The sequence below is a fragment of the Cornus florida genome, unplaced genomic scaffold (genome assembly GCF_030987335.1).
Source record: "Cornus florida cultivar Cherokee Brave unplaced genomic scaffold, ASM3098733v1 CherokeeBrave_3.0.0_Hap2_Chr06, whole genome shotgun sequence".
In the NCBI taxonomy this organism is placed as follows: domain Eukaryota; kingdom Viridiplantae; phylum Streptophyta; class Magnoliopsida; order Cornales; family Cornaceae; genus Cornus; species Cornus florida.
Genome location: NW_026775576.1, coordinates 87,863,169 through 87,886,218, shown reverse-complemented (window position 1 = coordinate 87,886,218; position 23,050 = coordinate 87,863,169). Strand labels below are relative to the sequence as shown.

Here is a 23,050-nt window from a genome sequence, read left to right as displayed (position 1 = left end):
TATCTTTTTTAGGTATATATTTTCGATGTTGATGAAGGTTTAGGTGGAGATTGAGGTTGTAACTTATTTTTGTTAAGTTCTAAGATTTTTCGTAAATATTTTACGACAACCAAATACCAAAAAAATATATTTTTTGAAAATTGTTTTACATCATGAGTTCTTGATCACCATAACACTCAGTTATCCAAAAACAGGTTCCTTTTTTAAAAAATCTACACTAGTCTAAATGGCCAAGTCCCTTTTTTTGTTGGCCGGCTTAATTAAAACCTGGAGTTAATAATAATAATAATAATAAAAACCATTAATCGGGGATTAAACCATAGAAAAGTATTTAAGTAAAATGATAAACAACTAGAGAGACAACGGAGTGCTCTTCATCTCTATGCCATTTCCAAGTTATTAAATTGTTGAAGCCTGCATGGTGACGGCATGCGCATGGTTTTGGCTTTTCTCTTAGAAAATAAAAATAAAAATAGGAAGATTAAGAAACTGTTAATTATGCTATAGACTTATAGTGTAGGCTTTGTTTCTCTCTCTTTGGATGATTAAGCAATGCATTTTGGCAGCATTTGCAGAATATAATAAACCACATCAGAGCAAACAAAACATATATGTAGCAAAATTTATTCTCAAATTTCAAGCTAAAATGCTAAACACAAAGTTGAAGAAGCATACATTTTAAAGAGAATGTCAATATTGATTGATATTTTTTCATATCGAATGTGAAATATTTTTTTTTTTCAAAATATGTTCTTGTTTGTTTTCTGGTGGCTCTTCTGTCAAAGACAACTGCAAGTCTCGACCAAATAAGTACCATTTATCATTTCTTGCACATATTTGCAGTAGCATCCAAATTTATGTTTTTGAATGATAGTTGAGGCTATTTGAAAATTATGCACCTGGACACCCTAATTTTCCAGACTATTTAGACTGCACAAGGACCGTAGCAGTGAGGCAGTTTGACCCATCAGGCTTTTGTGCATATTACACTCAGAATTGGCCAGCCATACATACATACATACATACATATATCTATATATATATATATATATATATAGGTTCTCAAAAGTCCAAGGTGGACAATTTTGGTGACTATATTGTATATACACATAATTATATTAAAATTCATACGCAATTCATGAAACCTTGACTCCTCCTTCTAGGAAGCACATTACTCAAAGGCTAGTTCATACTGCATATATTAAACGTTATATTGGGTGCATATATTCAATGGCACGGATGATGTTCAGATGGTTGAGTTATATTTTTATTTACAAGTCGTATTTGAACCTAAAACCGTCCTTTCCTCTAACCACCTACTCTTTAGATTCTTCTCATTAGAAAAAAAATTATAAAAAAAATAAAAAATTCAACATACATCAGTCCTCCCTCTCCCATCAGTCAAATTAGTCCCATTGTCAAATTCAGGTCAATTTTAACTCTATTCCGTCACACAGACTTTACCATTTACCGATCATGTTTCATTATGATTTGGTCAAAAGAGACCATAATGAAGCAAATTCAACAAAAATGGAGAAGTGGAGTTAGGAAATAGTATTATTATATATCATCATGATGTAGGTAATAGGAGTGTATCAGCATCTCGGACACGTTTTGGGTTTCTCGAATTACACACTCAGAAAGTTTGGCAACACGTGGTTTGGGACGCCTTTTTGTCCGCTACTCTATTTTATGTAGAGTGAGAAAGATTGGAGTCAGAGAGAGAAACAGTGGACCTTTTATACTCATAGATTCTCCATTTTAGGGGTTTTAGAGAGAGAAAAGAGAGAAGCACTTGGGAGGTCAATCGACGGAGAAATTCGCAAATTTTCGGTGCAAGATCACCGGAGTACGTCAGATTCCGGTGAAATGGCTGACCAGAAGTCGCCGGACTGGCTTCCGTCAGGTTGGACCATGGAGCTCAAAGTTCGGAGGGATGGGAGAAAAGACAAGGTAATTGAACCTGTTAAAACTCATATTTGTTGTTTTTGAACTATTTAGGTTAATAAATTTTAGATCTTTCACATGATACTTGCATTTTATTCTTGATTGTGTTGCTAGAATTGATATCTAAGCTTTTGATCATATAACCAAGAGAGAAAAAGAAACCTAAGCTCCATTATTGGGCTTTCTAACATATTCCACTTGTTGCTTGGATTTAGGAGAAAAAAAGTGTAACTTTTTTGTGTTTTCTTTAGTGTTATATGCATGACTCTGATTTTGTTTCTTTTGCTGGTTTTTTCATAAGTGAAGAAGAGAACTGAAAATTAGCTGTTACAACTTATAATAACTCTGTTGAAGATAATACATCTTAACTAGTTCTGTATTAGAAGAAGAAGATGGAACACCATAGTGGGGCCTTTATTTTGGTTAAGTAGTCTTCTCAAAGGAAATGGTTTATATGGAATGTAATATTCCCCCATTGTCAAGTAGACTTCATGTCCTTCAATACAATTATATTCCTGCAAGGGTGAGAACCTTGGTAACAGTCAACGCGTTCTGATTCTTAAGTCAACGGTTTGAAGGTCAGAGGGATAGCAAAAGAGTTGTGTCCTATATTACTGTTTAGGAATGCATATTCGCCTACGATGCCAGTGGTTGTATATAGGTAACAGATGTAAAATTGAAGTTGAACACAGTATTTAGACTGGAGTTAATGTCTCTTTTTTTTTTCTTGGTTGGTGGTACTCACACACCCCCTCCAAGGAATTGTTTGCATCCAAGAGGAGTCGACCCTTAGACTTGATGTTTCCTGAGGCACCAGGGCCAAGTGGGTAAGTCACTTGGGCCAACCCCTTGGGGTTGATTCAATTAAATGCGGTGGTGATACTGTAACTCATTAATTTCAATAACTTATTCTTTGACATGTGGAGTAGTTTGGATAGGAGCTTTGGTGAGTTTTACATGATCTACTCATATGTCAGGTAGACAATAAATGCAAAATGATAATTATGAGTGTTATATATGCACAGCCGCGTGTTGCAATCTCAGAGGTGTCAAATTTTGTCCTACACATTTTACAAACAGAACTATCATATGGTGATGATATGGCAAAAGACATGTCTGTGGCACATTTTTTAAATTGGAATGCAAAATGATTAGAATCGCGCTAAAACAACAGTTGCTAGATGAAGCACCTCATTATTCATAGAAAGTCAAAATTTCTTTTAAATATGGTATTGCTCTCACAACTTTGAGGTACCAAAATTTTGAGATTTAAAATGGCATGAAATTTGACAAAATGTCTGTTTAAAGAAAACTATGCTCAGAATGGAAATGTAGTTAATGGATATGACCTGTCTGGAAAAAGGGTTGAGATTTGTTGAAAACATTCCAGAAACATACTAACAGTGTCTTCTCTTTTCTTTCAATCTGAAAATGGATGCTATACATGAGCGTATGTGCTTATTGGTTCTGAGAGGGGAAAAAAAAATGAGAATTTTGGTTGCACTGAACTGCCCTATTCAATGACCAGAACTATTATAGTTTTTTTATCACATCAAAGAGCTGAACTTGATTCTTCACTAAAATTTTATTATGTTCTAGAACAAGTTGAGTTCCAATGATAGAGCCAGGAATTGATAGTAAACAGGTGGGAGAATTTTGAGGGGACAAAAAATAAATGGGCAACTTTAGAAGTATTGCAAATCATGTATACAAAACTAATATATATATATATAAAAGAATGAGTTTCTCCTTTAGCTCTGCCACTGGTGAGTTCCCCACTTGATCTGGATAATATATGCACATATTGTCTGGAGAAGTTGTGTTCTTTAAAAGGATCCTTAATATCAATGAGTTACATTGTATTGTAAACTTTGTTGTGGAGTCACAGTTTACAAATTTCATATGTTTTTTGTGGATATAAGACCTTTCTAAAGGTTTTGGGACATAAGGAGGATTTTTATTGTGGCACTTTTTAGCTAGATATCAAATGACCTTGCAACATTAACTTTCCGATATTGAAATTCCACCCTTGTTAATAATATAATATTTGTTCTAGTATATGTCAGATTTGGAAACCTGTATAAAATTATAAAAATTACTTCCTTCTGTTTTCTTAGCAACCAAGTGGAATATTAATGTTGTAATGTTTCACCGTTTATCTATGTTGTTGTGTTATGTTGATCACTCAATTGGACTCAAATTCTACTCCAAGTCGGAGGTGTTTCACTAGCTTGACAACATAGAAGTCGGACCATTATAAATCTAAGAAAGAAAGAAAAAAATTGAAACAGAAAACTCACAGCAACAAAAGTTTGTTATCGTAACTCGATTCATATATAATTTATGAGTATTCTACTAATTTTGAGATAAAATATTAATTATTCAACCAATCTAGTTTGTGGTTGAGAAGGTCATAGCAGAAGAATTATCTCCAGAATGGATTAAGAAACCGTGAGTTAAAAAACAAAGGTCATAAGACCTGGTACTGAATCCCTAGTTTTTTTTATGGTCTTGTTTCATTGTCTACATGCTTGTCATGACAACCTGTAGTTGTAATGCTCACGGTTCATCTCAAGTTTTTCTTGTTTCCATGTGTACTTTTTATTTTATCTTTCCTTGACTACATTATCTTCTATTTCTGATTTAGTACTCTAAATTTCTATAGTTTCCCTACTAGGGCAAAATTCAGTGCAGAATGTAAGTCATTTATATTTTCTGCAGTACTATAATGATCCTGTTAGTGGATATGTATTCCGCTCTATGAAGGATGTTCTTCGCTATGTTAAAACTGGAGAGCTGGGAAGGCTTGCATCCAAACCAAAGGACAAGGGCAACAGTCATATGGAGTTGGAAGATGATAAATTATCTGTTAGTGTGCTCATCATTAAATTCTCAAAGCTTTTCCCTTTTTCTTTTACTTGTCAAGTTTTAATTATCTGCTGCAAATTCTTTCCTTTGGTTATGTCAGCATTAGAAAAGGACTGAAGAAATTGATATCTGTAATCCTGTGATAGCTTACAACCTTGGTAAAGTTTCCAAACTCCCAGAACAAAAAAAAAAAATAATAATAATAATAATAATAATAATAATGTTTCTAAAATTGGATCATTTTTGTTCCATGCATATAGATTATCCTTTCTGCATTGCACCAATTTTGCTCCTACACGGTGTGTATTTGGCAGATTACCAGAGATCTAAGAAGCACAAATATAGACACGAACATGATACGATGCGGATATGCCGACACTTCAAATTCTAAAACTCCTGATACTCGATTCATTCTATAATTCACCTGAGCTGACATTTCCTTTAATTCTTTTCCCCTTTGAAAAAGTTTTGCGTTATTTATGGCATGTATTTTCATCTGAATTTGGTGAGCTTTGGGGGCCCTCATAATCAGTTTTCCTTTCTTGTAGAACATTTGCCATTGGTTGTGTACTGTCAGTTAAAAATTTTATTGAGGTTAAACATCGTTCTTTTGTCTTTTCTTTTCTTTCTCTTTTAGTCACCGGTTGTAGCTGAAGACCAGAATTTAGCAGAAAGTGGAATAAATAGACAGATTATTGAGAATCAGAGCTTGAAGCCGGTTGGAGTAGTAAAGGAGGAACAAAATCAGAGCTTGAAGCCGGTTGGAGTAGTAAAGGAGGAACAACATCAAAGTTTGAAGCCGGTTGGAGTAGTAAAGGAGGAACAGAAGCCGGTTGGAGTAGTAAAGGAGGAACAAAATCGGAGCTTGAAGCCGGTTGGAGTAGTAAAGGAGGAACAAAATCAGAGCTTGAAGCCGGTTGTAGTAAAGGAGGAACAAAATCTTGAATCCACATGTACTGGAGATTGCATACCTCTCTCTGAACATACATCTGATCAGTGTAAAGCTTTATACTTGCAACTTCACATGAATCTATAACTAAGTACTCTTTCTTGTTTTTTTGTCATTCAATTTGTCATTATCTTCTTCTGTTTGTCTTTTGGTGTTCTGTGTAGTTTGAAACTGACATATGAGAACTCCACAAATTTCTATGATAGAACACCATACACATACAATTACATTGAAAGTTCCCTTTACGATGGTGTAGACCATCTCTATTGGTCAAGAAAAGCATCGAATTTTTTTTTGCCTTGTTTTAGTTGATATAAAACTGCTTATTTCTCAAAAGAAAAATATATATATATATTGAAAAAAAAGTTGCTTAGCAGAGTCATGTTACAAACCTCAATGCAATCAAGTCATTTCATCCTGGGTTATCAACTGGATATTGAAATGAAAAGCTGGATTGAGGGTGTTATCTCATGGCATTACTTTTGATTTCAATTACTGCATGCTGTAGGTAGGGAAGGGGCTGCAGTGAACAGTGTTGACTTGCCAGGATCCAAGGATTTGAAGCAAGGAGGAGCGAGTAGTGATTCTACTATAAGCAGTGTTTCAGCTGATGTAGTTGGGGCCCTTCCAGAAAAGCAACAACGGGAAGATGGCATAGGAAGGCATCGAAGTAGAAAGAAGCTACTTGGGTTAAACAAAATGAAAGAGCCTCAGTTACCTCGCCGGGCTTCAAAACGACTTGCTGGGATTGTAGTCGATCCACCAGCAGACTTAATAACGAATAAACGAGCTCGTCAGGTTGCAGCCAGAAGGTCAGATGAGGCAGACCCTAGTACTAGTGAGAACTTGGGAAAGGTGACCACCCAAGAAGAGCATGCTGGAAAGGAAGAAGCAGATAATAAGCCTGACAAAGAGCGAGAATGCCCTCTTGTTTTGCCTCCCAAGAACCCATCTATTCCAGAAGAACATGTTGGACTACTTGAAACTGATGACAATGCTAATGAGAAACCAGGATCCCCTACTTACTTATATTCAGACCCATGCATTGACTTTGCAATAAAAACTCTTACGGGTGCAATTCCAATAGAGGATGAGAATAAGGCTGACGGGAACCCATGCCCTAATCCGATAGGGGATGAGAATAAGGCTGATGAGAATCCTGGTTGCAGGGTGGATTCATGGATGGACCCATGCATCGAATTTGCTAGAAAGATACACACAGGTGCAATTCCAATAGGGCACGAGAATAAGGCTGAAGATAATATGGAGTTGTCTTATGGAGATTTGTGTACAGACCCTTGCATAGAATTTGCAGTAAAAACTCTCATTGGCGCGATTCCAGTAGGGGATGATCTGTGTGTTCAGAATTACTTTCAGCAACCCAGCTCATCAGAAACCCAAGGAGCCAATGGCTTGAAATTACAAAATGTTGGCTTAGATTTCCGTGACGCTGATATTTTGTGCCAACAATCAGAGAAGCCTTTACTTAAACAACAGGAGTCGGTGACGAGTAATTTAACAAACTCAGGAAATGTTAGCTTACAGAATTCAGGTGGTGGTGGTCGTCACCAACACGTTGAAGGGAGAAGTGAGCAATGCTCAAGACAGACAATGCTTTAGTAGAAATATCTATGTACAATTAGAAGAACTAACGTATGAACTATGAAGTCTGTACAATTAGAAGAGCTACTGTATGAACTATGAAGTTATTTAGGTATTATGACCTTTTCCCCTTTTTTTCCCTCTTGTTTCCGAGCAGCTAATTGTAACCTTAAGGCTAGATGTAACATATACTAGAACACACACAGTATTCTAAGTAAATTCCTAGTTGGCTTGGCATTTCACACCATCTTATTACGTACCTGTAGTTTTAATTAAATTGGTTCGATGAAGGGGTTTTCCGTCTGCAGCGTTATGTTCGTGACTGCACAACATCAATCTTGGGTTCTCGTGGGTTTATGGTGAGTTCACAATTGATATTGTGAAATCACTTTGGTTTATTTACGTCAGGTTAATAAATTTTTATTTTTATTTTTGGGTAAATCACATAGATAAATGTTCACTTCTCTTGGAAACAAGAAAAAAATTAAACAATGATAAATGTGTTTTTTTTTTGAGTAAATCACATTGTTAAATGTTCACTCCTCTTAGAAACAAGAAAAAAAATTAAATAATAATATAGATTTTCAATATGCTAATATTTTTAATGGAATGAAGTTTATTTCTCTCTATCAATAACTTTTGAGAGAAGAAAAAAAAAAATATATATATATATATATATATATATATATATTATTTTTCTATTTTTGGTCCTTGTATTTAGATGCCCAAAACGACAGCGTCTGAAGTGTACTCACTACTCCGTAAAGTTTAGCTTCGTTCAATGGGGGGCTCATACGATCGCCCCCAGGACTTGCAAGCTTGGAAGTGCAATCGGCTTTGCCGCCAAATTCAACGCTTATGCCCTAATTAATCGGTATGAACACGAATTGTACATCTTGCGATTTTTGTTCAAGACTTCAACACAAAAATTCACTTCCAATTCGATTAGGCAAATATAAAGCCCTAATCTTTAGAAACCCTATGTACCATCCTATATAGATATGTATATATACATATAAACACTGACACATACATTCATCTACAGCTCTCAAATGTCATCTGATCGTCTCAGAATTCTGAGCGTTTCTGGGAAAACAAATTAAAAAGGTGAATTTGGTCCTGCATTTTCTTTCTTTTGTTTTTGCAGAGAGAAAACAGAAAAATGCAGATTCAAGTTAAGTGTAGTTGCGGAGAAGAGAATTGCCCAGAATGGGCAATTGTAGAATTGCAGGGCGTCGTTGAAGCTCAGTCTGCCTTCCAAGATCGCTTGCAAAACCTCGAAATCGGACAACTTTGTCGCCCTTCTTCTCAGGTTTGGATTCCCACTAGAAAATTATAGTTAAAAAGCTTCTGTATAATAAATTAGACTTGTGTTCTTGTGTTTGATAATAAATGAAATTTGAGGGATTTGAACATTAAGCTTCTAGCTCAAGTGGATTTGATCATTTTGGAGTTGGGCACTTAATTTTGATGCTCTTAGGTTTGGCATTGATTTCAAGCTAAGTTTTATGCTTTTTGAGGTGCAATTTCAGTTTTTAATGATATGGTAAAAGATCATATAATAAGTCTGTCCAAGTAGTTAGTCATTGTTTATAAAGAGTGTTTCTTTAGGGTATCTAACAAGTTTTAGAGCTGTGTGTGTGTTTTATCTTTCTTTTTCTTGTTCAGGAAATCTACACTTTTACTGTTGGGTATCACGAATTGATGGGGTCAAAAGTGCCCCTGAAGAAGCCATTGTTGGTATTGAAAAAAATGAAAGATTTAGGTGCTAAAGGGAACAATGAACATGAGTCGTCGAGGGTAGAATTGGAAGTCATTGGAATCATTCGGCACCGGATTTTATTCAAGACCAGACCAAAGGCGCTAATATCCAGTAAGTTTTATTTGATTTTTATGAAGCTTCTGGATCCGCACTCAAAAGAATTAATTGGAGTTAAAGACATGCCATCCATATAATGATACTTTGTTTGCAAAGTGTGTATTGGAGAAATTATAACCAGCATGAGTAAATAATTTATTCAGTGTAGTGCTATTAATACATAGTGCAATTAATAAATTATGTTTTAGTGGCAAAATGTTTATCAAGACAAGTGGGTGCGACTTTTATCTAGAAATTGAGAAGAGAGCCGAGAAAGAGGAGCTTGCTGGTCGTTGCATTCTCTTGTTTCTGGTTATGCAAGTTGTTATTGAGTTCATATATTATGGAGGTTGTGTGCTTATTCAGCTGGTCAAGCTTTTTGGAGCTTGTTCTAGAATTGTGTGTGCAAATTTCACACCTTTAACACCTTTGTGACCCTTTTGCCTATAAGTAGAAAAAGAAAGGTGGTCTATGATGTTAAGTACATTATACGTACATTGTATGATGTTAAGTACATTGTTGATATGATGGTCAATGATGTTTGTGCTTGGGTAAGTTCTTATAAAATTTCGTTCAGGTGTCAATAGTTTAATATTTGTCATTTAAGCACTCAATTTTAGTTTATAAGAATACTTCTATGAATTTAACTTTAATTTTTTTCCTGAAAACTTCGTATAAAATTTGTAAGTTAATATAAAATTTTGTTCAAGTGTCTATAGTTTAATACTTGTCATATAAGCACTCAATTTTAGTCTTTATAAGAATACTTGTATGAATTTAACTTTATGGATTTGAATCAGTAATGGTAAGTTTTCAGAAAAGAATTCAAAGTATTGGAAGAGTTAACGCTTAACCAAAATATGAAAACTTGTTAGGGACAATGTTGCTTAATAGCATTTAAATGTGGCTGTCATGCAATGCTTTTGACTTATAGGGGAAATCATAAGAAATTTGTATATGTTTTTATTATTATTATTATTATTATTATTGTCAATTTTATTGAAAAGGATGTGAAATGTATTGTGGAAAGCTATTCTTTTTCTTTTCCCTACTTTTGTTGGTAAACAAAAATCATGGATCACCACTGCCTTGTCAATAATTGGAGCACAACTCCGCATGAACAGAGGAGATGCATCCAGTTAGTCCTTTTTTGTAAAAATAATAATAAAAAAATAAAAATGGTAATATAACCAGTTAGTAGTTTTGGAGATACTGTCTGTAGAGGGAGTCACCACCTTTCTTTGTTTTCAGAATCTGCCCCAAAGAGGAGCTTACGGGATTTACTACTTTGTGAATCTGCTGCTTTCAGTGAAGCCATGCAACTTGAATATTAAATAAACAAAAATAAAAATGAAGTCTGAAGCTTTAATTTTGGTTATGAAAGATGTAATTTCTTTTATTGCTCTAGTTCGCCGCACCTGCCTTGCCTATGGAGAACAGAATTTTTACAAAGTAAATTCAAAATTGAAGAATTTATTGTAACTGTTCTTTCTCATTCATATGATTCCGTCTTAATTCTGTAATTTTTGCTATTGTTAGTATAAAGATTATAATCTTTATTTGTCATAGTCTAATCTTTTCATTGCCCGTAGCTTTTCATTTTGTTGGTGTTGAAGATCGTATTCATCCTCATCGATCTATGCCTTTCCCGATGGAAATAAACTTGTAAACATGTACTCTCTTCTTTCTTTTTTTCCTCTCTTTGCAGGACCACAACCAATAATGAAGGAGAGAGTCAGCGTGCCAGGCTCCATTTTTCCCAATCAAATAGGATGAAACTCAACTTTGGGGCTTTCTGAGTGTTGGAGTTGAATTCTTAGCCAGCAAACTTGGATTCCATTGTTGTGTTCTAGTCACCTTTGTTTCTGTGATATTTGCCAAAAGTAACTGCTACTTCTTTATTGTCTGAATGATGTACACGGGAGCTTGAAATTTCAGGTTTTGTACATATCATTAAAGATTATTGCAAGTGGCAGTTTGGACCTCTGCATTGTTGAAGGCTCTATTCTTGTTTCCTGTATTTTATTTTATTTTATTTTATTTTTTTGTTAGTTACTAATTGTGTTTTGAATACACAAACATGCTTCTTTCAACCATTTCTTGTTAAATGATTTGAAGAATGCCCAACGTACCTAACTAATTGCCGTAGTCTGGTGGTTCACTGTGGCAGAAAACAGAGAAATACCAGTAAAGTCATTCTGGTTTGATTTTCATTTTCCTAAGTAGCCAAATGGACCATAGTACTTTGGCCATCTGATTTGAAATAATAGTCGAGCATTTCGTGAAGGTTCTTGTGAACACCGGTTAAGTTTTTTACTCTTTTGAGTCTTTCCCCACTTCAAATGCAAAAATAGTGGTCACGGCTTCATGTACTTTGTGACAATTACAATACAGTTTCAGTTTTGTTCAAGTACACCCCCTTACTAAACCTGTTTTTATAATACAGATAAAGAGAGGTGCGTAAAATATGCAAGAATGACTTGACATACAGTTTATGATGCCATGAATTCATCTACTAATCCTCTCTTAGAAGGTTGATGGGGTTTGCAAATGACGTAACACCCACTATGCTCCTTTGAAAATCTTGAACCCTCAACCTCCATTTTCAAAAGTAGAGGTTATATATACGGATAGAATTTTACAATAAAATCTGGTAAAATCACTTGTCCAAAACAATGGCCACTAATTTCATATGCTCAGTGTCAATGTTGTATGCAAAACTGCAGCATTTCCCAAACAACCTACCTGAGAAATGGGCCAAGGCTGCTAAGCTCAGATCGGATTGACTTCACAAAAATATGTATTGGTTCTTTATTTTTCATAATAACCATATGTCACAGTTATTTCTGGATTTCCATGCTAAATCTTCAATCTTTGCCCTGTAGTGTTTAGCAGAAGAGGAAAACTATGATCCCATATGAACAAGAATTCATTTCTATCCTCCCGATCTTTCCACAAACACGGAGGAGGGGGTGTACCAATTCAAGCAACAACCGCCAAAAGAAAGCCGAGATACATTCCTCCTCCGCATTAAAAGATCATAATAAGCACCCTTCAAGAAACAAATTCTCTCTAGTGGAGGAGCTAGGCTCTCCATTTACACTTTTCTTCATTCTATTATTGCACCACTACTGTAAATATTACCAAATCTTCTTTTTCAAGTGACTAATATGTAATTATTATTCAAATAAATTTCTCAAAATTACTTGGCTGAAGATGTAATCAATTGATCAAAGTTACATTGCGTAGGATCACAGTTGAACCCTGATTTACTTACAAAAGTTACAAGCAAATGTGGTGCACAATAAAATGTAAATTGATATAATCTCTTCTAAGCTGAACCAGGGTTCATTAAACCCGCACGAACTCTCAACATTTCAGTTCTTTTACTTCTATGCATAACCTCCACAAGCCATTCTACACTTTCTTTAATTCCCATCCTGCAAGCAATTCCAAACTATAATGTTTTTGTGTTCGCATAATAAGTCCATTTATGAAGAAGAAAAAGAAGAAGAAGAAGAAGAAAATCTGGATCTTACAAAAACCAATTCAATCTAAATGGCTGTAGGATTCCAAATTTACTTCTCTGTATCTTCATTTTCTTGGCAAGGGTTGAAATTCATAAGCTTTCAACTCACCCGTCATATGACGAAACAGCTTCAAATGTGTAAACCCTTTCATCCAACTTTTTAAGATCTAGGTACCGAGCGAGTTCTTCAGCTGAGACAGCCTCAGCAAGATCCTGCCATCAAAGTGATAAACAATAATGAAGTGATTCAAAAGATATACACTTAAAATTCAAAAGAACGAGGAAAAATAAGAAAGATGTATACTTAAAATTCAATACGAAAATGAGACTGCATAATACAGTAGTTAAAGATTGGGGTGTCCAAATTTCAGAACTTTCTATCCCATTAATTTAGTTATGGGTCACATTGAGTAACTCAATCCCATTTCCAAGTCAGCTTGAAATGGAGACACTCCAAAGTCCCATAATAACCATTTTTCATAGAAAATGATGGAGAGAGAGATAGGTCTACCAAGAAAATGCACAAAGCTGATGCATCTGTGAAAGAAATAACTTTTCAACAGCCAAAAGGGGGAAACTATTATAACTCTCTGAACATAAACAATATGTTTCATTTATGATTTGGTTGCTGATCTGATCGAGGTGCCCTCTCCTCTCTCCTGAGTAAAAGAAGTAACACCTTTACTCACCTGCTTGTTTGCCAATATCAAAAGAGGGGCTCCTTGCAGATCCTCATGCCGAAGAACCTTTTCTGACAACAAATTGGTAGTGTTAGTGAAACATTCTAATATAAATTCAAAACTCTTCACCAATAATAACATTGGGCATCATGATATTGTTATCTATTCCACAAATTCAAATGATTGAAACATGACTTACCAAGGGCAGATTTTGAATCTTCAAAGCGCGATGGGCTGGCAGCATCAACTACATATATTACAGCATGTGCCTCTTCATAGTATTTCTCCCAAATTGAACGAAGGCCAGGCTGACAGAATATAGATCTTGAATTAGTGACAACTTCGTAAGACTATTTCAGAACATATTAAACATGAGTGACATGACTGATGAATGAGCTTGTATTTGATATTATGGTTTTTCCTTGGGTATTCAAGCACCTCAAAAGTCAAATCTGGCAGCTCGAATATAGCTGAATCCTCTTTTTGACTTGCAAACTTTTTAACACTTAAATGGTAAAGAGAGCTTATGCAGCCCAGAGTAAAGAATTGATACTACATGAAAGACCATTTCCATAGTTACGTTAAAAGAGTTTTAATCAGAAAACTGAAAGGTACTTCAGATTAATCTATTCAGCAATTATTTTTTCAGCAACGGGAAAGCACATTTTGAGTAATGCCAAAGTGTGTTATGAATGGGGATGAATAACCAGCGTTCCCCAGCCTTGATTGATAGATCAAAATAAATGGAATTTCTAGAAGATCTATTGACCACTCATGTAATTGATCCTATCCCCTCTTTTCATGTTAGCAAAATTTAGCTACACAACATGAGCACTTGAATTCCCATGTACTAATTGACAGCAATTGCCTCCCCTTCTTAACTTCTAAACTCTCAGGTGAATAGTACCTAATGTCGCACTTAAGCACATAAGTTCAGTATGATAAAGGAAAAACAGAAGGATTCAGATAAGATCTGCTAAACAGAGGGATCACATTCAGGAAGTCCAAACTGGAGCCACCAAAAATAATTGTAAATATCTGAGTCCCTCCCTCCCTCCCAGCCTGGGCTACCAAGTCATAGTGAAAATAATCCCAGAAACCAGGTAAGCATATAGTCTACTCTTCTTAGCCTCCTAGCACCCTCCATTCGTAGAACCAGTACAACTAATGGCATCTATCACATGTTAATATTATATTTATATTATCAAACAATCTCTCTTAGGTCAAATATTTAAATATTATCTTTTCTCTAATAAATTAGTATATACAAGTTTAAAAAAAAAGGGGGACAAAAGACAGACGGAATCAGATAATGCTCTTACAACTCTCAGAACTGTTAAAACAGGCAAGAGCACAGCATTAGAAAATTCATCAAAGTAAAAGGAGAATATCAACCCATATAACTATCAATTCAATCACCAGTTGTAGGTGCAGTTCACAAACCTGGCCTCCAAGGTCCCAGAACACAAGCTTCGTATTTGACACTTCAATACGACCAATATTGAGTCCCACAGTTGGAACAATTCTATCGGGAGATAGGCCCTCCAAGTTTAAGTATTGTGCCTTCAACTTCTCCAGCAGACTCTACAAATTTATAGATACAAAAATGAGTATAGATAAGACTTTCTGAAGATGTCTCCAACATTGTCATATGCACAATGTATGTGTACATATGTGCATTTGTGTTTATAATATAGGTGGAACCCAAATATATGCTTGGGGGGAAATTGTAGTCAATAGAAACAATACTAAAGCTGAGAGAAATTGTAGTCCATAGAAACACTACTAATATACAAAACGAATTTATAACATTGGATTAAACCAGGAAAAGTGTTTCTTTAACACAAACCAGACATTAGTTCTACAATTCCTTTTTAAGTATGCACAATATCCATTACATATAACCAACTATACCAGGGGCAATCCCAACTCCCATGTATCCAATGCCACCAGGACAACTGAACAGTGGTTATTAATTAGTGATGAAAGCAAGCTTTCTATCACTTCTGAGTATAAGCAACTTCACAGTTCAGAAAATATGATGAAATGATATAATATGTTTATAATTTAATGTCTATTAGTTATTACTCTATCACACAAATAATACAAGCTACAGGGATAAATGCCATATGTTTGCCCAAAACAAATATAAGTGATCGTACAACTTGAGGTGGGGGTGGGGTGTGGCAATGGTAGTTGTCCTGTGGCATTGGCATGCAGAAAAAAGCATAGTGTCCTAGGTCATGGTGGCAGTAGTAGTGATTGGCGTACTAACTATGCTCCCTTTGCCTTTAAATATTACAACACACTCCAGAAGCTTAATAGATTTTCCATCATACCTCACACGAATTAGATTACTTCCAACATTTCTTTTTACATGTTCTCTTTAGGAATGGGATTGTGTTGTCACAATGGCATGATACCTATCTCAATTATTTATGAGCTGAATGAGCCTAGCCTGGTGTTTCACAAATTTCTGTTCTTAAGCATTTGAGCTTGATACTCAAATTGAGCTTGGTATGTCTACAGTTAAGCTTAGGCCTTGTTTGGTGGCGGAGTTGTTTTCATAAAATTGTTTGAGAAAAACGTGTTGTGTTGATTTGCTATCGAGAAAAAAAAAAAAAATGTTTGACGATGTACAAATGTTGCACAAAATAACAATACAAAACAAAACAAAATAGGTTTGGCGTTCTATAAATATTGAGCACAAAATTTTCTTTAGTGATTTTTGACTCAAAAATGGTATGCTCCAAAAATGTTCTCAATTTTATTAAAGAAAAGGAATTAAGAAAAAGTACCAATAATAATTTTAGGAAAAATTCTAAGGAAAAACTGAAAAGCCCCCATTTGGTTAGCTATACATTACCTTAGTAGAATATACTTGAATAGTTCACCATTTTATCAAAGACATCAAGTTAAATATTCTACTGACTCATTGTAATTCTACTTATCAATATTACTGTTAATTAATTCATTTCACATTGAATCACAGAAATTGCAATAAAAAAAAGTTCATAATTGCATTACAATCTACAAGAATGAACCCATTATCAAACAAAAATAAATAAAAAATTTTAAAATGAAACAACTCAAGAAAAGTCGTCCAATTATAACCAGTCATCCACAACGAAATCTTCATTTTATTAATCGCCCCTTTATAGAGCTCCTCGACACTACACGACTACAAAATCTCCACAGCAGGGCCTTCGTCTGTGCTGCCACAGATGGTGAATCACTGAATTCCCCATTCAAGGTCCTAAAATACCCATTCTTGAGACTCATTCCGGCGGAGGTGGGTGGCAGTGGGACCTGACCGAACTTGAGGGCCTCCTCGCCATAGAGATCGTAGATCCAACGATTCTATGTGAGAAATATCTTACTCTGTGGTGGAAGTTCACCAGAGAGACCGTCCGTTGGGCTCCAGAAGGTCTTTAGAAAGTCACCGGCACAAGCTCCTCCAATCCGTCACCTTTGTCGTTGGACGTAGAGAGAGAGAGGGTTGCCGAAAACAAAATATGCGAGGTGAATTTGACGGATAAAAGGTTTATATACCGCCACTCTTTAAGTGTACAGTAACCGCAAACAAACCTCGCTCCGTGTTTTGGAGGTGTGCCTAAAAACACCAGAAAACATCTTCTTTTTTTTTACTTAGTTTTAGCCTATGTGTTTTGAATGTGTTTTGGGTTGTTTTGGACCAAAACAAAACAAAAAGGTGTATCCAAACATATTTTTGTTGCCATTTCCATGTTTTGTAACAAAACAAAACAAAGCATGTGCAAACTTGGCCTTAGCTTCTTAACAAACCTGACCAAGGGTGTTAACAACAAGCTTCATCTCTTCAATGGAACTGACCAAAATGGAATATCTATGCTGCTTACATAAAACTCTAAATGTGTTAGGTTTCCACTTGATAGTTGATGGTGAAGACCTACACCGAACAGTGTTAATTTCCCGTTGGTCCTCTATACAATCACAAGAAGTTGACTCCCACAAAGAATAATAATTATCATTTGTAAATGTTTGGATTCATGAGAAGGATTCACAAGATTGTGACCATCGAACACATCCACAAGTTTTTTCTATAAGATTTCACTTCAACTGTTCAACATATTTTTTCTTGTTGCAGTAACTTGTTAAAGAAGCAAACAAATCACCAAACGTCAAATTCAACCTTCTCCAAACCAAATGATGCAGCCATGGAATAATTATGAAAAAGTATAAAGCCATGTTATACAATATTTATCAACTACGCAAAATATCTTTTTCAAGTTGAAGAAATGTATATCTTTCAACAGGTAACTACAAGAGTTGATGTGCTACATGTGTGCTCCATACAAGTAATCTATCCCTCCTCTCCATTCAGAGACAGCCAGGAGGCTTGCCTAGAAGCAGCCACCCCTGAAAGAGTGCGTAATAGCTCACTGATCGAGCGCTCTTGAGCCGAAGATGAACACGGCTAAGCGATCTGCCGAAGCTGTGGGATGTAAAAATACATCAGTAGGGGAGCGTTCCGCCTACAGGGAAGCACCTGCGCGAGCAGCGGTGGACGAAGCGGAAGTGAGAATGTCGGCTTGAGAATCCAGTGCCCTAAAAACCTAAGGGTTCCTCCACAAGGTTCGTCTACGGAGGGTGAATCAAGGCCTAAGATTAGGCCTAAAGGTGTAGTCGATGGTTATTCCCCACTATCAACTTCAATTCTCCACTGACCAAAATTTGTCTCGTGGTCCTGAGTGTGGTCATAACCACCAAAGCAGACCAAACCAGAACCTCTCATATATCATTAAAGATTATATGGTTTCACTTAACATAGCTCTTGTCATTTTGAGCGCCTTTCTATGATATATTTACCTATCATAAAAATAGAAAGAGAAGGAAAAAAAAAACATAGCTCTCGTCATTGACATGCCCAGTGAATTTGAATTTTAAAAATACATTCACCTACTACTACTACTTGGTGGACATATTTTTTGAGTACCTAAAACTGTACTTAAGTTGATATTTTCATATTGTCTATGAGAAACACATTAATAGAAAGGTTCCTAAATCAATGTGTCATTGAATTTTGCATCTCAATACATCATGAATTGAGACTAGAAAAAGGCATTTAATCAGCTATTTCTCACCAAGATTCATACAGTACATTTGGAATTTAGTATATCGTTTCCTTTCTTGAACTGATCAAGCCCTTGGCTTTTGGCACATAGATCTCAGAGATTCTTGTATTGTTCAAGGTGATCACAGAGATTCTTGTATACTAACATTGATCAAGTAACTAGAAGAGTAGCAGGTATTTTCGTTCTATTTAGTTTGATTTAGCCACCCTCACAAGCGCTACCTACTTCAGTGGATTTGAAATATTAAATGAAGGTATGTAATCTTAACGTCACAAACCTACTGTCTCAGAAAGATCAGATGCTCCCAAAAAAAACGTGATTGCCATGATCATCATCAGTGAAGTTAAACGTGTTTGGAAATTAGAAGGTCACTCTTTCTCCTTACCAACCCTGATTAATTGGAAGGCATCAAACATTCCTTAAAACATTTCACTGAAGCATAAGGTACAACATAATGAAGTATAATTGCAAAAGGAAGAGTGGTGTCAATGAGTGAGTGATGACTAGCAAGTCCATCCCTCCCAACTTTCATCCATCAAATGCGCCACAATAACAAATAAGTTATTAGCAACTTTGCCTTCTTCTTGCCAATAAAAGAGCGATACACGAGTAATTTAATAAGAATTATTAGGAAACCATGGTGAAGATTAAGATTTTAAAAAAAAAAAGAAATGAGTTCATTGAGTTGGTTAAATTAAAGGACCAATAGATGGGCTATGGTTCAACGTATGTTATAGTTATATCAATGAATTTTGGAATCAATATTAAAATCAACGTTTCTAACAGTGTAACAGAAGGAGATAGATATATAGGCACAAGCAGATCGCAGATCATGAAATGAACTGAAATGAATTCAGTATGAAATAGAGTCAGTGATAAAACCTCAGAAACTACCTCAAAAAATGAAATAATTAAAAAGACGATTAATGAAAGCATTACCGTTTTCCCAGCCTTGTCGATGCCAAGAATAAGAACATGAAGCTCCGTCTTACTAAAGATGTATTTCCAAAGTCCATAAAACAATGAAAACATCTTTGTATTGTTTTGTCTTTTCTATTATTTGTCCTCTGTAACCTTCAAAAGGAAAAAGAGAAAGGCCTCATATTTCTAACCTTATCTCTCTTGCGCTCATGGTGTTAAAATCCTGAAACACACAAATGAGTGATCAAAATTTCAAAGCTAAAAGATGACATGGACATTGCGAAGGGAAAAAAAAGGAAAAAGAAACAAAGACTGCAATTAAGTTTGAAATCAAATACTTTAATTTTTATAACACAACACCACTATAATTTTCAAGGTTCAGTCTCGTTGAAATCCACTCTATCATCCCATTTCACAACTGACTAATGTATTCTTTTAGATGCACTCCGACCAAAAGAGTAAACGAAATCCATGATGAGTTGTAATTGAAGTTGAAGTGCTTCAAAATTCACTCATTTATTTCAATTGAATATTTCAACACTGATATAAGTTGTTACAAGCAATTGGTAAGGACAATAAACACTTACTGATGATGGTAAAAGCAGATTTATTAACTTCAAAACACTCCCCAACTGCAGCACATTAAGGGAGACATTTATATTGCCAGAACTACATTCATATATTAACACAAAAAGTATGCAACGACTATACTATACAGTGCACTGCTTTCATCATGAAATGGCATAATGCAACCAGCATCAAACTACACCTCATATGATAATTATGACCTTTCCTTGCTGCTACGATTTAGTTGCCTATGTATAGATCCTGTTACCTTTTCTAATTTTCTACCCTTAGTTTAATTAAGATATATAAGCATGGTAATATGGTACAACCACATACATAGATCAAAACTTCGGCACCAGTTCAATTTGTGGCAACATCTTTCTTGATCTCTGACTTCAGATTTTTAAAAGGATGATTATGCCATGATACATGACACAAATTTTTTGCTTGAAGATATTTTGTCATCAAAACTGAATTAGAGAAGTAACATATATAAGGATGGTACTAAAAAGTACATACTAACATCACGGGGTGGCAAAGAATCTGCCAAATAAGAACACTTACTGACTTGCATCTACTACACAACATAATCAATGCGTTTATAAACTAATTTGGGCTATGAAACTCATGATTATCATCAAAATATCATCACCATTGAAATCCATCCCAACTGTAAGGAACTGGCAAAACAAAATGTTCTCCTGTCCGTCTTCTAAAGCCACATCTTCTAGTAGTCTGGTAAGGCAACACTGCAGGGTGCGCCATACTTTATTGGGTATCATCTTATCAGCTTGAATCATTATTACTAAAACAGAAAATAGGATTCTATTAAACAACAAAATTATACATCTGCATCCTACTTCTTAGTTCTTCCTGATAAAACTACAGAATTTGCATATTTCACAATGGGGCAGTGCGATCTATTTGCCATCAAAACCAATTTTGTTGCCTCCATGAGCTTGACAATTCAACCAAATAACATCTATTCACTTCCCAATCAATGGCTTTATAATCAGATGTGTTTCAGATGATCTTTCAGAACAACTAATCACACATAAAAATCTAGTTGTCAATTCATTGATGCTAAACAAACAAAAAATGCAGACCACAATCAAATTTCAAAAATAGATAAAAAAGAAGAATCAAATCAAATCTAGCAACCAAAATACGTTCAAGATCTCAACCCAATAGCACGAAAGGAGATCACGCACGATCTTTGTGTAACTAAACCATTTCAATTTACAAAAACCCAGTTGTTATCAAGGTTTGGGAATTACCATAAATGGTAGGAAGACCCAGATCAATAACGAATGACACAGCGTACAGATTGAAAAACGAATATAAATTTGTTGGAAAAAAAATAAAGCAATAAATGTAAAGAAGGATCGTACTCTGTGCATGAAAGAGTGAAGAATAGCTGTGTACGAGATGGTTGAAGGAGTAGACTGAGTGAGGGTCGCTCTTTCTCGTGTTTTCCTCTTTCGAGTTCTCACCTGCAAACAAGAGCAACAAAGCTTCGATATTCGCTTTGTCTTCGTATTTCTCTTCACGTTTTATGCTTAAATTTTCTATATTACCCTTTTGGCTTGAATTAAATCTGTTTGACCCAAGACTAGTTTTGAATTTCAATTTTTTTTTCTTAGGAAACGGATAATAATAATAATTAGCAAATAAAAAAAAATTAAATAAAAGTTCCAATCCGCCCATGCATGCCTCCAATGTCGTCGCTGGTCACATTCTAGTTCCAGCACTCAGCATGCCAGTGTCTTTTACCCACTCACAAATGTTTGTTCACAATTACCCTCTCAGGGACCCAATGTGCTCTCTAATGTTTTTGTTGACCACAATTTCAGTTGGGTTTGGAGCCTCTAAAATGTCAGTCTCTTACACTTGCCAACAGTGGTCTCTACAATTACCCCTCTTATAGGCCCTACGTCCTTGTTGGCCGCACTTTAGACCGAGTTTCGATTCCAATACTAATTTGTAACAACTCACTCCACCACATGGTATTATATTGTCAGTTTTAAGCTTAGCTAGCACAGTTTTTATTCTTTAGTTTAGTTTTAACTCAAAAGACCTCCTACCATTTTGAGATATCATTAGTACAAGTAAGTACATCACTTTCACAGTCCAATTTCTCCAACCCTTAGTACATATAAGTACATCACTTTCACCGTCCAATTTCCCCAACCCTTGGTTAAGCGTGGAATAGATAAAATTCCTATGAAATTTGAAAAATTAAGTAGGGAAAACGATAAAGGCATTTTTATTTTATTCTTTCACATTCAGGATTATGTCCAGAATCATTAGATAGGAATCCAAAAATGAAAAGAGAAACAAAGAATATCACTATTGTATGAATAAAGAGTTTGAGAGTAAGCATTACACAATCTCCAAGTCATTTTTTGGGAAAAAAAAAATAATAAAGTAAGGAAAACAAAAAGTCCTTTTATTTTATTCTTCACTTCCAGGATTACGAATCATTAGATAGGAATTCAAAAATGAAAAGAGAAACAAAGAATATCACTATTGTGTAAATAAAGAGTTTGAGAGTAGGCATTACACAATATCCAAATAATTTTTTGGATTAAAAAAAAAAAAAAATTACCAGAATAGATCCTCTATTTTTATACCACATATCTTATTATGACACCAACCTTACTCACGCAGTGTAATTGTGCATTGATGCATTTGTAACATGGTAGCATGTTAGGGTCTTGTACATGCCCACAAGGTCACTGTGGAGGGAAAAAAACTCCCTCCAATAAAAAGCGCACACGTCACCACTACCCATATCTACATTCCAAGGACATATAAGGCCCATCATGCTCAAGCCCAAGTTGAGGGTATTTACAGCCCAAGACTATTGTTATTTGTCCTCCAACTTCCATCAAGGCCGAATCAAGAAGTCATCAGCCCAGCTTATGAGTATTTAACATCCGGCCTGTTACTCAAGCCCAGTCGGATCAAAATATATTCAGCCCAAGAATGCACAAGTCCTACCATTTGAAGGAT

General features: G+C 35.3%; 3 protein-coding genes across 4 annotated transcripts; 2 read left to right on the top strand and 1 right to left on the bottom strand.

Annotated features, from left to right (window-relative positions):
- Nucleotides 1-1,278: 1,278 nt before the first annotated feature.
- On the top strand, nucleotides 1,279-7,500 carry LOC132312632 (methyl-CpG-binding domain-containing protein 13). The gene is made up of 4 exons (XM_059811075.1): nucleotides 1,279-1,953; nucleotides 4,669-4,815; nucleotides 5,453-5,813; nucleotides 6,273-7,500. Exons 1-4 carry the CDS (start codon nucleotides 1,870-1,872, stop codon nucleotides 7,382-7,384), a joined length of 1,704 nt encoding a protein of 567 aa, XP_059667058.1. The 5' UTR covers nucleotides 1,279-1,869; the 3' UTR covers nucleotides 7,385-7,500.
- A 627-nt stretch (nucleotides 7,501-8,127) lies between these two features.
- LOC132312631 (uncharacterized) lies at nucleotides 8,128-11,303 on the top strand. Its single transcript, XM_059811074.1, has 4 exons — nucleotides 8,128-8,240; nucleotides 8,514-8,678; nucleotides 9,035-9,239; nucleotides 10,933-11,303. Exons 2-4 carry the CDS (start codon nucleotides 8,529-8,531, stop codon nucleotides 10,998-11,000), a joined length of 423 nt encoding a protein of 140 aa, XP_059667057.1. The 5' UTR covers nucleotides 8,128-8,240; nucleotides 8,514-8,528; the 3' UTR covers nucleotides 11,001-11,303.
- Nucleotides 11,304-12,400: 1,097 nt separating this feature from the next.
- On the bottom strand, nucleotides 12,401-21,586 carry LOC132312630 (uncharacterized). Of its 2 annotated transcripts, XM_059811072.1 has the most exons (8): nucleotides 21,427-21,586; nucleotides 20,056-20,100; nucleotides 19,487-19,691; nucleotides 14,877-15,017; nucleotides 13,633-13,741; nucleotides 13,443-13,504; nucleotides 12,863-12,966; nucleotides 12,401-12,664 (listed from the first exon to the last, which is right to left on the bottom strand). In XM_059811072.1, the coding sequence occupies exons 3-8, from the start codon at nucleotides 19,577-19,579 to the stop codon at nucleotides 12,556-12,558; spliced, it is 618 nt and encodes a 205-aa protein (XP_059667055.1). In that variant the 5' UTR covers nucleotides 19,580-19,691; nucleotides 20,056-20,100; nucleotides 21,427-21,586; the 3' UTR covers nucleotides 12,401-12,555. The 2 variants fall into 2 exon arrangements, with proteins under 2 accessions (XP_059667055.1, XP_059667054.1); XM_059811071.1 differs by lacking the exon at nucleotides 20,056-20,100 and having other exon boundaries at nucleotides 21,427-21,585.
- Nucleotides 21,587-23,050: the final 1,464 nt, after the last annotated feature.

Coding starts and splice junctions, on each gene's coding strand:
- LOC132312632 (XM_059811075.1), top strand. CDS start 1,870: ATGGCTGACCAGAAGTCGCCGGACTGGCTTCCGTCAGGTTGGACCATG. Junction 1,954..4,668: donor GGGATGGGAGAAAAGACAAG/GTAATTGAACCT, acceptor TATTTTCTGCAG/TACTATAATGATCCTGTTAG. Junction 5,814..6,272: donor TGAACATACATCTGATCAGT/GTAAAGCTTTAT, acceptor TGCATGCTGTAG/GTAGGGAAGGGGCTGCAGTG.
- LOC132312630 (XM_059811072.1), bottom strand. CDS start 19,579: ATGTTTTCATTGTTTTATGGACTTTGGAAATACATCTTTAGTAAGACG. Junction 13,505..13,632: donor AGATTCAAAATCTGCCCTTG/GTAAGTCATGTT, acceptor ATTTGTTGTCAG/AAAAGGTTCTTCGGCATGAG. Junction 12,967..13,442: donor TGATATTGGCAAACAAGCAG/GTGAGTAAAGGT, acceptor CTTTGATGGCAG/GATCTTGCTGAGGCTGTCTC.
- LOC132312631 (XM_059811074.1), top strand. CDS start 8,529: ATGCAGATTCAAGTTAAGTGTAGTTGCGGAGAAGAGAATTGCCCAGAA. Junction 8,679..9,034: donor TTTGTCGCCCTTCTTCTCAG/GTTTGGATTCCC, acceptor TTTCTTGTTCAG/GAAATCTACACTTTTACTGT. Junction 9,240..10,932: donor ACCAAAGGCGCTAATATCCA/GTAAGTTTTATT, acceptor CTCTCTTTGCAG/GACCACAACCAATAATGAAG.